This window comes from Saccopteryx bilineata, chromosome 1, assembly GCF_036850765.1.
Source record: "Saccopteryx bilineata isolate mSacBil1 chromosome 1, mSacBil1_pri_phased_curated, whole genome shotgun sequence".
NCBI lineage: Eukaryota > Metazoa > Chordata > Mammalia > Chiroptera > Emballonuridae > Saccopteryx > Saccopteryx bilineata.
The window spans coordinates 282,172,864-282,186,466 of NC_089490.1; the positions used below are offsets into that span (position 1 = coordinate 282,172,864).

The window sequence follows — 13,603 nt, forward strand, 5'->3', positions numbered from 1 at the left end:
GTCACTCTGGGTAATGTAATGCTAGTGGAAGTCAGGTGATAGTTTCTCTCCACCCGTGTGTCTGTGTCCTGTCTGCCTTGGAGGGAAGTTACTTTTCATCCTGTGTCACCTCCCTCATGTCATAAGCATTGGGATAGTGCGTGCGCGCAGTGGAGGGGGGCATTTAGGTCTCTGTGCAGGTCCTGCAGAGAGGTCCTGCAGGTGGGGGCGCCATTTGCATTTCTATACTGAGTTAATTCAGGGGAAAATGTTCCCTGGGATTCCTAGTAGATAAGATATTGATTTAGCAATTAGGGGACTGAAGAAAGGAAAACAGACTCCCCAGCCTCTAAAGCAGGGGTCCCCAAACTGCGGGCCACATGCGGCCTCCTGAGGCCATTTATCTGCCCCCCCCCCCCCCCCGCGCCGCACTTCTGTCATTGGCGGTCAGTGAGAGGAGCACATTGACCATCTCATTAGCCAAAAGCAGGCCCATAGTTCCCATTGAAATACTGGTCAATTTGTTGACTTAAATTTACTTGTTCTGTATTTTAAATATTGTATTTGTTCCCGTTTTCTTTTTTTACTTTAAAATAAAACATGTGCAGTGTGCATAGGGATTTGTTCATAGTTTGTTTTTTTATGGTCCGGCCCTCCAGCGGTCTGAGGGACAGTGAACTGGCCCCCTGTGTAAAAAGTTTGGGGACCCTGCTCTGAAGAATACAGCCTTTGGGTATCAGGCAATCAGCTCTTGGGCACTGCAGGCAAGTCTGCAGGAGTCAACGTGACTGAGACTTTGATCTATCACTCTCACTCCTCCCCTACCTCCTCCCAGGGTTATTTGTTGCTGGGACCCCATAGCAAGCAGGAGGAGGCCCTGTGACCTGGCACAGGCCCAGTTGACACCTGTCATCTCAGCCGCTGGCATCAGCAGTCTTCCAGATGGCAAGGCGAGGTGGTCACACGGTTGGAGTTTCTTCACCTTTTGTGAGGGTCACAGCCTTGCCCAAGCACTTGTGGCACGTTCCCAGGAGCCCCGGAGCCCAGGCTGGTTTCTGCTCTTTGAGTTCCCGCTTTGACCTTGAATCAAGGGAGGAGACCAGTATGGGCTGGTAACCTCCTCAAGGTCCCCAGCAGTGACTCCCTTCCCTGCAAGCTTCCATGCCCTGCTTCCAGAGGGTGCCCACCCTCTCCGGCTCTTCTGTCCTCTGCACCTTGTGAGTTATTATCTTTTTCTTTTTGTCAATGAAGATGCGTAAAAATACCAAGTACGAGATGAGTCAGTTCACATTCAGTCCATTTTTACGTAAAATTTGTTTTCCCATCAGCATATCTAAATTATTTGTTTTAATAAACACTTCGTAACCAGAATTTTAAAAATGTACTTCTGTTTGTGTGTAGCAGGCAATTTGAGGTGAGAGGAGAGGTAGAGAGAATGGAAATGAATCTCTTTTTGTTTTTCACATTAGCAGATGCATTACTTTTCTCAACCCTTTTTGTAGTTTCTTAAATTTCTTAGTAGGAATTCAATGGGAAGGTACACGAAGGGCCCCTTTCACTAGTCTTTTTTCTTCTGCAAGGAAATGAGGGTAAGGCAGGGCACCAGCAACCCGAGTTAACAGGAGCAAAAGGAGTGGCTTTAACCTTACCAGCCAGCGAGTCCTAACGGCTGAGGTTGCCCTCCTCAGTGTAATCTTAAAACAAGTCACATTACCTGTGACCTGAAGTCGAGTTAGCCCTTCTCCCAGCAGCACGGCCTCAGGGCTAACATACTTGTAGAGTGGAGCAGTCAAATCTTGTTATGCCAGATAGAGGATCTAGTGGAAAACTTCAAACTTAACTGTAGGTTGCCCTCCAAATTCGGCCGGAAAACAAACACGTTACAAAGCACAGCTTTCAGTTGTTGTTTCTGTCCTTAGCGGTGACAGAATTGCTCCCCCTGGGATTCTGGTACTGTTCTGGGCTCTGGTTCCTGCTGGCAGCAAATGGCCGAAGGGCAGGACTGAGCTTACTCCTGCTCGTGTCCTCGGGCAGCAGATTTATGACAGTGTATTTCTGGTAATTCAGAAAAACATGAAGAAAATTGTCAAAGCAAAGTAGGTTGACTAAACAACTCAGGCGGAATAGCTATGTGTAAGCTGTCAAGCAGGTTTCTAATGATTAAAACATCTCAGTGCTAATCTTTGAACTTATTATTTATATTATTATTCAGTTCTGTGCTTTGTGGCTTTAACCTCTACTGCAAGGCCGGAAAACCAACCCTTTCAAAATGGTCTGAACCACCCTTTTTCATGTCAGGGACTTGGTTTAAGTGCCAGTGATTAATACAGAATTTCAGTGACAAAGGTAACAATTTTAGATGGATGTCTCATTATTGCAGTATCTACATCTTTTTTATATATGAAGAACATTACACGTATTTGCAAGACATTTATTTGTCCATCAGACTTTGTTTGCTGCATGTACATTGTTAAGGCCACTGTTGGTCTCGTATGTTTTATTTCGTTTTAGATTATGAGCTTCTTAAGATCAGGAACTTGTCATTTATTTTATTTTATTTTTTGCTTTGTTTTTAAAAAAATTTTTTTTTTCATTTTAGAGAGGAGAGGGAGAGATAGAAAGAGAGAGAGAGGAGAGTCAGAGAGAAAGAGGAGTGACAGAGAGAGAAGGGGGGAGGAGCTGAAAGCATCAACTCCCATATGTGCCTTGACCAGGCAAGCCCAGGGTTTCGAACCGGCGACCTCAGCATTTCCAGGTCGACGCTTTATCCACTGCGCCACCACAGGTCAGGCAGGAACTTGTCATTTAGAGGGGAACTCTCACAGGCTGCAGAGAGCACTAGGTGTGAATATGTCCTCCATGAATGCCAGATGATTAAAACAGCAATTCTAAACTTCGTCAAAGGACTGGCTGGTAGGAAATTCTGCCAAATTCTTTGATTGTTGTTAAAGATACATCTTTGATTGTTGTTAAAGATACATCTTTCTGTTATTAAAAGTATCTCTTTCTTTGAGTTTATGTAAGAATTACCTCCAAATAAATAACTTCAGTTCTTCGGTTAGAAGTGGCTTCTGCATTCCTGTTGGTGGGCGAGGAGGTGGACCGAGAAGCCACCAAATGCTCTTGGCCCCAAAGCACATCCCACTCTTCTCATAAGGGGCACTTTTTATAATTATTTATTTTGGGGGTGGTGAAAGTCAACATTTCCTATTTTCAAATTTGGATGAAGGATATGTAAAGGTAATTTTATGTATTAGGCACCAGATATACTAGAACTAACGCAGTCACCTTAGCCTCCTTGAAGCGAGTACAGCTCATGTACATGTACAGCTGGTCAATGGTTTTGAGCTGTTGCCAACTGAGAAGATGGATACTTTGCTCAGAACTCCACGTTGGAGTCTTCCACATGAAATATCCAAGGTTTAATGAGCTGGGGATGCAGCTCTGACTGCTGGAGATGGCCCTTGGCTCTGCAGCTGTTGGAATCATGCAGTTAGACACCCGACAGTCCCTTCCCTCAGCAGCTTGCCTTTGAAAGGAGGGGCACCGATGTGTGTTTAGATAATGATTGTGCAGTGGGATAAGAATTTGGGGTGCTGTGGGAGTGCAGGGTGAGGGGTCTGATCTACAGTGGGGGTGTCACAGAGGGCTGGGTCTCATGTGAGGCTCCCAGGAGCTCTGAAGGTGACGAGTGTGTGTGTGTTAATGTGTGCGCACACCTGTATGTTGGGAGGTGAGGGGGTGTTTTAGGCCCATAGAAGAGCAGTATGTGTGGAAGTCCAGTGGTGAGCGGGGGTGCCTGCTACCTGCAGGTGATTGGAATTCCTGGTGTGGGTGGGAGGTGAGGGTAATGGATGGGAAACTAGTGAGACCACAGAGGTAAGCAGATGTCAGATCATGAGGGACATTGTGCCATGTCAGGGAACTCGGGCTTTATATGAAGCTTTTAGGGTAGTAAAATGATGGGGTGGGGTGTATGTTTAGTGGAGGGGATGAATGGATCAGAGGGAGTCAAGAATGAACCTCCATAAGGAGATTGCTGGAGTAACGCACACAAGAGAGATGCTGGCCCGTGAGGCTGGTAGCTGTGGCGTGCCAGTTTAATCATAGGGTCTGCAGGCGTGTGTGAGAGGATGGAGGGCAAGGAGAAGGCCAGATCCCTGCGGTGGCCATGGGGTAGATGGCTTGTGGGTCCAGATACTGCGTGGGGACCCACACAGTGAGGAACAGGTTTGAGGGGATAAAGATGCCTGCAAGGTTAGATATTTAGGTGGAGACGGCCATACCATAGGCATGCAGGTGCCTCTTCTTTATGGTGTCTCTTTTTTCTAGTAATAAGTTTCCTGTTAGGCAGTCAAGACTCACTATAATCATCCTCCTGACCTTGAATTTTGTGTCTTCTAAAACATATCCTCCTATTCTTATCCCTGGGCCTGGTTTTCCATACCAAGTACCTGTACCATGGAACTGACCACATATGTACGTTGCTTTCTGGAACAGACTGAGTTCAACAAGGGCCCTACATTATATTTTATGTTTAGGCCACCTGATGCAGGGCAAGTCCATGTACACAGAGAGAAGTTTTAGTATCACTATTTTATACTACTTGTCTGTACCTGAAAACCTTTCTGCACCTTATATAATAATTAAGTAGATATGTGTCTAAAGAAAAGGGTTATAATATAGCTTTTATTTTACAGAATATGATTGTGATCTGCATTAAATTACATGTGGACATCAGAATTTTTTTCTTGTTTGATAAAGGATGCTAACACCTATGAAATATTTGATGTAATGATTAAACAAGGTTTCTTCTAGCAGTGAACCTTGGTTGATTGTCTAGCAATCAGATCATTTGATACAGTTTTATTAGTTGTATCACTGTGGTTCATTTGATACAAATTAAGTTTCTAAACAGCTTTGCTGAGAAGCTGCTTCTTATGTAAGGCAAATCTTTGGGGTAGTGCAGGTCAGCATCACAGAACCATATGTATGCACACATATATATGTATGTGTGTATGTATGTAGAATAGGATCGGGTGACGAGGGTCCCAGAGTACAGGCTGGGTGAGCTTCCCCCAGGGGCACCTCTTGACAAGCTTTACAGGCACAGACAGATGCATTCTTTCTGTTGGCATCAGGCAAATATGAGGATAAATTTTCTCTGCTTAGATAGCCTTGTGTTGTGTTGGTCCCTGGGGATGCAAAATGAATGGCACATCTGGGCATTTGATTCTTTTCTGGTTTATGAGATTGTAAGAAGAGAGAATCACCCTTTTATAATACTGCTTTTTTCTTGGCTGTTGAAATAGTCCCTCCCATTGGTTTGAGTTATGCTTTTTAATTGCTTCTAATGCATAGTTAATACATAATTAAATCATTAAAAGTTTAAAATTCTACAAATTGTCTCATTTATGTTAAAATGTTATAGTTTAAAACATTTTGTTGTTGTTATGGTTTCTTGGTTATTTTGGTTTATCCTCTATTTTGTGCTCAAGACATTACCCAGATAGATCAGTTGGTTAGAGTGTTGTCGCCAGATGAGGAGGTTCTGGGTTTGATGCCCAGTCAGGGCACATATAGGAACAGATCAATGCCTGCCCTGCTCTTCTCTTCTCTTCTCTTCTCTTCTCTTCTCTTCTCTTCTCTTCTCTTCTCTTCTCTTCTCTTCTCTTCTCTTCTCTTCTCTTCTCTTCTCTTCTCTTCTCTTCTCTTCTCTTCTCTCCTCTCCTCTCCTCTCCTCTCCTCTCCTCTCCTCTCCTCTCCTCTCCTCTCCTCTCCTCTCCTCTCCTCTCCTCTCCTCTCCTCTCCTCTTCTTTCTTTCTCTCTCTCTCTCTCTCTCTCTCTCTCCCTCTTTTCCCCCCTCTGTCTCCCTCTCTCCTCCCCCTCTGTCTCCCTCTCTCCCCGTCTCCCTCTCCCCCCCCCGTCCCCTTTCTCCCCCCACCTCTCTCTCTCCCCGTCTCCCTCCTCTCTCCCTCTTTCCTTCCTCCCTTCTTTCCTTTCCCCCTCCCCTCCTCCCACTTCTCTTTGTCTTCCCCTCTCTTTTCCTCTCTCTAAAATCAATAAATTTTTAAAAAGCTATTTTAAGTTGAAATGCCCTTAACTCCCTTGAATCAATCAAACTTATACTGCTTTTTTCTTCCTTATGTTATAATGTTACAGGCTATTGCTTCTCAAATTTTGTGTAGGAATAAATCAACCAGTCTGACAGTTATTATAACCATAAAGATTTTAAGGAAAAATTATAATGCTGCACTATATGAAACCCCATTCATATTCCTGTGTGTGGTCTGTGAAAAGATCCATATTCTTGATACAGGTACTTAATTCATTTTATGTGTATTTTGTAAGTATTGTGTATATGTGGATAATAGTTATGTAAAAATAATATTTTAATTTGTTATATGTCATTTAAAAAGATGTTTAAACCATTTGATTGATAATTTTGTATCTTTGCCCTCTTGAACATTTTTTTAGAGGATCCAGGCTTGTTAAAATTATTCCTTTCTATGCAACGCTGGTCTGAATGCTTGCCCAGCTAAACCTTGATAGCACAAACATTGTGCCACATGACTGCCGCTCCCTGTGATCTGTGACTAATCCTGCAGGCACTGCAGAGAAAGGTCCGGGAGTCGGAACTGTGGACCGCCTGCCTGGAAGAGGTGACGTCACCTCTATTTGTGCCTGCGCATGCGGGGTACCAGTGATGCAGAAATTTATCACCCTGCCCTTTGTGTTCAGGGGTGAGTGGCGCCCACGTTTCCCCTAAATAAACTAATGAGTAAAATTCGGTAATTATCACCAAGACTTAGTACTAACCCTCCAGCTTATTATTTAAGGTTCCTTTTTGTTGTTTCAAAGTGCTGCTTTTTTTATCAACACATTTGTATTACTATTATAACCTCTGTTTTTATAAGTTTTTTTTCAGTGTCCCTCACTGTCCATTTTCCTATTTAGTATATACTAAGGTAGGAGAGGTAATAGGTCTCTGAAAAGAATGAGGAACATAGCCCGTTTTGTGGATTGTCTTTTAAGGACAAATCCAGGAGGTGAGGTGGACAGAAAGATCAGGGCACACTAGTACATTTTGTTTAGTTCAAATGATCAAGAAATCACTATGATTATTACTAATATCTGGGAGAAATTTGGGATTAAAACATTATTTTGTGATAGTTAAAATTTTTTTAATTGAACTCATTTTTCAACTCATTTATTTCATTAAATATTTTTTTTAAATGCAGTGTTAAAAATTTATAGAATAATGTGCAGTAGAAAAGCATTTACTCATTGTGAACATATTTCCACAGTGCTTTTATTCCTGCTTAAATAATAATAATAATAAACTTGGGGAGAATTGTTATTCCTTTTCTATTTGTTTGTTTAAGTTTAAGAAAAAAATTAATACCAAGGAAGTGACCAAGTGAGTAAGCATTCTGGTCAGCAGTGACTCGCTTCAAAAAGTATTTATCAACAATAACAATACAGCAAGCACCTCCTTGCAGAGTCTCAGGATAAAAATGAGGAATTGACTTGACCAATGAGGTATTCAATAGTTGAAGTTTCAGACCATTGATTCAGCTAAAAGATTTTCCATTGTTGAATGATAACTATGGGATATTTCCTCTTAGGGCAGAGAGGTTAGTTTTCTTCTTATAAATCAGACTATAGGAGTGGCCCTCAGGACAACACTGAGCTTATATTTCACAACCTAAAATAGAAAGTGCTGAAGAGCCTTAGGGTGGCCGAATGAAGGTTCAGGGATAGAAAGCTGGGGAAGTATGTTTATTTTTTCATTAATTTGTTCATTCAGTCATTCAGCCATCCCATGTTTATTGACCGTGTGGTGCCTTGGCCCTAACCTGGGTATCTGGGATGCAGCAGGGAACAAAACTGCCATCCAATGGCTAGCAGGCTGATTTACAGAAAGAAAAAGAAAAATGACCTCCTGATGGGCAACATAATGCTTATCATTTTAAGAAATATAAGCAGTTTGGGAGCAGGAGTTTAAAATTTATCTCAGATTGACATGCTGCTGAACCAAATAGCAATTTAAAAGGTGATAATAGAATCAATTTGGGCAAGTAATACCGTGCTGAACCTTGGAGTTGAGATTTTTAAAAATAAATATATTTAAACCTATAATATTGAAATTCCTTTGTTTTAGAAAATGGTGTTTTTTGTGTTGACTTGAAACCGGAGAGAGGAAAGAAGATCATTAAGCACTATATGCACATTATATTAACAACTATAGAATCTGATATTTAACTCAAACCCTTTTTCCCCAATGGTATTCAACAAATATTCATTTCAGGATCTTAGAGTAATGGCAAACGTTATCATGTGGACATTCTGATCAAATTCCTTATAGACTTGGTTTGAAAGAGCGCTTGTGGCATGCCTTTTAGGATGCTCCCAGGAAACATCTGCTGCACTAATGGATGAGCCTGGGCTGCAATGTGGGTTGTGTTCTCTGTCTTCTGAAGCTAGCAGCATTTCATTGAAACTCACATTGGCTTTTATGTAATTTGAAAAGTTATATATAGTACTTTAAGAAATGAGTATGACTAAATGTCTTTTGAGTTGGCCATTTACCTCTTTCAAGTTGCTCTTCTTTTTCTGCCCTTTCTCTTCTAATTTTTACCAAAATTCTCTTTTTGGTGCCCCCCTTCTACCTATTATTGGCATTTTCAGACTCCCTTGGTGACACTTAGAAGTTAAACTGCTGCTGACTCCTGGTCTGTGGTACTAAGATGTGGTCTGTTATCTCAGAAGTATCACTCCAGGTGGCATTTGCTGTTCCTTTCCCTCTCCATAAGCGTGGGAGTAGAGGTGTGTGCTTTCCGGTATAATCTCCAAGCGTATCCCTTTGTTCCAAAGGTTTAGGAACCACAGCTGGATCCTTTAACGCATGAAGAAAGAAGACCATAGGAGTTGTCTTATCTGTAGTGTAATCAAGAATTAATGGAATAGCACAAAAGCATTTCATTTTATTTTTTAATAGCCACACACACTGTTTTCATAAACAGCTCTTCAGGGCGTAGAAGAGAAGCTGCCTTTTTGATCTCAGGATATTTCATGGCTGAATTCTTCCTGTTTTTAATTGAAAGTTACATGATGCATTTAATCTAGCTTTAGTATGTATACATACTTCCTTAGTCTTTTGCTTATTGGGTTGTTTTTAAAAATGGAAGCCAGATTAAAAATAATGCTTAGATGAGCACTGTAATGGCCACAAACTCAAATTCTTTGTGTGGTTAATTTTATATTTCCTTTCCCCCCCTATTTCTTTTTGTTTAAAAAGGTTAAATTGACAATTTAAATAAAATTAGCATCTCTTTTCCTGTGACATAGTCAACAAAAACATCATGATAAACCTGTTTAAAATTTATATTCTAGTTTGTGGTTTGCACATACATCACAATAAAAGTATAACACATTTCAACACCAATTTAGTCATTGATTCATGTGCCTTTCCTCCTCTAGAAAGACTGAGTTTTTTTTTAGGAAAGAAATCTAGGAACTGATAGTCTAATGTAACCCCAGTTTTAAGAAACTGTAGATACAGGGAATGAGTTTGTGGCTTATAGAAGTGCAAGGAAATTGAGATTTTCATTTTTAAATTGTTTGCTTTCTTCACCTTCTTTCACATCAATATGATATTCTTCCTGTGGGGCACCTGGAACGTGGCAGCTCTAACTTCCATCTTTCACTCTGCCAAGAGTATTAACAAGTAGGTGTGGTTCAGAGAGTCAGCAGGAATTGTCAAGTATACTTGTAATTATATCACACACAGTCCTCTGCCTGACTGGTGCTGGCACAGTAGATACAATGTTGACTTGAGATGCTGAGGGTTCATTGGGCTTGAGCACAGGGTTGCCGACTAGAGCCCAAGAATTATTATAGCTTGAGCAAGGGGTAACTGGCTCGGCTGTCCCCCTCAATCCCACACCCAGTCAAGGCACACATGAGAAGCAGTCTTCTTTAGAACAACTGAAGTGCTGCAACTACAAGTGGATGAGAATCTCCCTTCCTGTCTCTCCCTCTCTGTCTCTCTATGAAAGAAAGAAAGGAAGGGAGGGAGGGCTAGAGAGAGAAAGAAAGAAAAAAAGAGGGAGGGAGGAAGGAAGGAAAGAGAGGGAGGGAGGGAGAGAGAGAGAGAAGAAAAGGGAAGGAGGGAGGAAGGAAGGAAGGAGAGAAAAAGGAAAGATAGGAAAAAGGAAAGAGAAAGAAAGAAAAGAAAGAAAGAAAGAAGAAAAAGTCACACAGTCCCCTTTTGAGGCATCAGCACTGGGATTAGGACTTTCTCCTTGTTGAGGGTTGTATGCAAGGGAACTAGACAGACCCACAGGCAGAGCTCCTGTTTCTGAGGTCTGGGAGCCCAGGACTGCAGTTCCTGCTGACATTTCTCAGAGGGATTTGGGAGCCCAGGACTGCAGTTCCTGCTGACATTTCTCAGAGGGCTTTGCTGCATCCTGGCCAGAGCATCTGCGGGTGTGGGCTATGTGGGAATGGGAGGAAACATACCTCGTCTTATCTGGTAGTAATAGAAGGGGGATCCTTTTAAATCCCTGTAGATTGGGATCAATAGGTAAGGCTTAATCCTTTCTAGTATTTCTATCATTTGGTCTGCTTCCACATTTTCCCGGGCCCCCTAGCACTCTGTGCTGCCTATGGAACTTTTCATACTGTGCCTTGTTCTATGGGTATACTATATAAATGTGTCTCCTTGAGGCCTGAGCTGCTGCCTCATTTCTCTTTGCATCTGTCCTACTGCCACCTGTGTCCACCTCAAATGCAATCAGATGTAATCAACCTTGTAGACTCATTCAGTGAATTACCCAATGACTGGCAATGAATTGCTGAGACTAGATTGCATCCATTCAAGAGTTTTGAAGGAACCTTAAGGATGAAATTGTAGAACTCTTGGCTCTTGTTTTGCCTTTTATAAATAGCCACTGTTTTACAAACTTGGTAGGTTGCCAGTTCAGAGTGTGGTATGTTGGAAAGCAAAATAGCCTGGTGATCTGGAGGTTCGGATTGTGTTGCATCCTTTTCCGACCAGCTAGGTAGTACCATGAAGCCTCTTGGACTTCAGGGTCCTCATCAAGATATGTCTCCTGCTGTTTTTGTGCAAAATCCCTGGTGATTTTTAGTTTCATTGTTAATCCCATTAAACTGGGTTGTTAGTATTTACATTCTATGGACAGAAAAGGTTTACTTAAAATAAAAAATAAAAACCATTAATTCAGTCATTCCTTGCTTCTGTGAATGTTGTAGAGACTGGATTCTGTTATATTCCTCCCAAAGCTGTTGCTTCTGTAGTTGTTTGCTTGCTTGTTTTAGCAGGCTACTAATTTGGCAGGACTCAAGCTACAAACTATGTCTTCTCTGCAGTGGGCAACAACTTGGATATTGGACAGAGCTTTTATTTTTAGCATAGAGCTGAGGACCTTGGAGCTTGCATGTGTAAGGTTTAGGGGACAGCCAGAGGTTTGGGCCAAGTTTATACTCCAAATTTGGGACTCCCCCTTCTCCTTTCCACAATTTCTCTTAATTTCAGCTGCTCTGGTCACCCTGAGCTGTGTCCTGGTTCTTGTTTTAGCAGCATCGTGTGGCTTAGACTGGGCCCTGTACTCTGGCTAAAAGCCCTCTTAGGGGAAGTGCACCCAGTGTCATTTCCTTTTTCCAAGTGACTCTCTGCTTTTGGTCACTCTCCAGTGTCTCAAGATAGTTTGTTTTGCAGATTTAATTTGTGACAGGGTTGGTCCAATAGGAGCCACCCAGACTCACAGAGGCTCTGTTTTGTTTATTTTCTAATTCCAGGTCTGTGTGTTTGCATTGGTTGTGCACCAAGCTTACATTTTGGATGCTTTTCTCTTACTATTTTGCCAAAAACAAACAGGAAAATAGAGATCGAGCAGAAGTCTTACTTTTTTTTTTCTAGAGAGTCCTCTGCCAATAACCATAGTTGCTAGTTTTGATGAGTATGGCCAGCAACCCTGAACCTAGATGACCTCTGTTGGAGACCTCCAAGAGAAATGTCCTGAGACGTTATCATGAGTCTGAACATTATGACCTCAAACTCCCATGTGGGCATTCTCCCTGGTGAGCTGGGCTGGACATGTTTGGGCTGCCAGTGTCCCTTTTGTTTAGATGGATGTTGGCTTGGCCTAACTTGCTTGCTGCATGCTTCTTTTCCACAGTAGTTCCACTTGGCCTTCTGAGATATTGAGAGGAGCGGGAAGAGTTGGTACAGAGAAGAGAGCCTTGGCCACCCTCTAAAGCAGGCAAACTGGACCATCTTTACCAAATTAGCCAGTGCTATTCCTCCAGGGAGGCATGACCCAGAAAGCCTGGAAGGACAAAGCCAAGAGGGAACTGTGGCCAGTCCCCAGCTATTTATAATCTCCCCTCCTTGCTACTGTTTATTTTTAAAGACTCTGAAGTCTCGTAGGATGAGGCTCCCTCTAGAGGTTTTAGTGTGCCACACATAGTAGTTTTTTAAAAAAGTGTTGCTGCTGTATTTGCCAGAATTTACATTAATCTACAAGATTAAAATGAAAAATTTTGAAATGTTGTGGACTGACTTTATATCCTGTCTTTTTGGAACCAGATTTTGATTGTTAGAAATGGCCGAGAGCCCATCTGGTACAGTCACCTCTGGATCGGTAGGCAGATCATGGCTTGACATTAAAATAGAAGATAACTCTGTGATCAGAGACTTTCCTTCCCAGAATTCAAATGTTTCCAAATGATATTTCTAGAGGTGACTTAATGGGTGTGAAGTACCTGCTGTGCTGGCATTGAGTAGAATGATAAGAAATGAAATGTCCCTCAAGCAACCTAGTAATTTTATTTTCTTCTGTATTTCAGGGTTTCGAAAAAACGATGAAATGAAAGCTATGGATGTTTTGCCAATATTAAAGGAAAAAGTTGCATATCTTTCAGGTAAACTTTAACCTTCTGATCTGCTTTATTGATCCTCTGACGCTTCCAGCTTACCTGCCGAACCCACAGAAGCGTTGGCATTTTGGTGGCTTTTTAACTGCTTTATTCTTTTAGCATTTTCCTGAGGAATTAGTGCCTAAAGCATTTTCTTCTAGCTGGCAGGCACATCATAAGTCAGGAAACACTGGTGATTGAAATGTGTGTCTGTCAGTCCGTAAATATTGGGCTCTTTTTGTCCCAATCAGTTAGGTAAAACAGCTAATTTTTTAAAAGTCTGACATCCTAGCAAAACTGTTGGAAATGTGACCATATGCTGATGTGTCCTGAATTTTTTATCTTGATTTCTTGTACTTTGTAGTTCCCTGTTGCCTCCTGTTCAAGGAGGTGAAGAAGCCGGTGTATCCGTGGCCTCTCTTCCATTGGCCTCACTGGTCCTGGAGTTCCTAGAACCCTTGTCATGGACCATGAAAACCCTGGTCGTCTCTACCAGCCAGGTCCTCCGCTTACTTGTAGGACCCTGTCCTCGGGGCACCTGGCCTTCCTGCAGTGTGGTGACAGTCTGCACCAGTCCTCCAGGCTTTGGGGCACATGACCGCCCTGTCCTCTGCACACAGAGGGTCAGCTTTAGGGCTTTCCTGGGTTGTCTCCTTGGGGGTCCCCTCCTACGTGAACAGAA

General features: G+C 42.2%; 1 protein-coding gene across 10 annotated transcripts in view; it reads left to right on the forward strand.

Moving 5' to 3' along the window:
* The window catches only part of TRIO (trio Rho guanine nucleotide exchange factor), a 351,333-nt gene that overhangs the window by 106,085 nt on the left and 231,645 nt on the right, over positions 1-13,603 (forward strand). For 8 of the 10 annotated variants that reach the window (XM_066243866.1, XM_066243876.1, XM_066243803.1 and 5 more), the window contains one exon: positions 12,853-12,927. In XM_066243866.1, the coding sequence (XP_066099963.1) occupies positions 12,853-12,927 (75 nt within the window). Of the gene's footprint in view, positions 1-1,115; positions 1,197-12,020; positions 12,085-12,852; positions 12,928-13,603 lie in introns of those variants that run through there. The other 2 variants (XM_066243850.1, XM_066243821.1) reach the window with 2 other exon arrangements.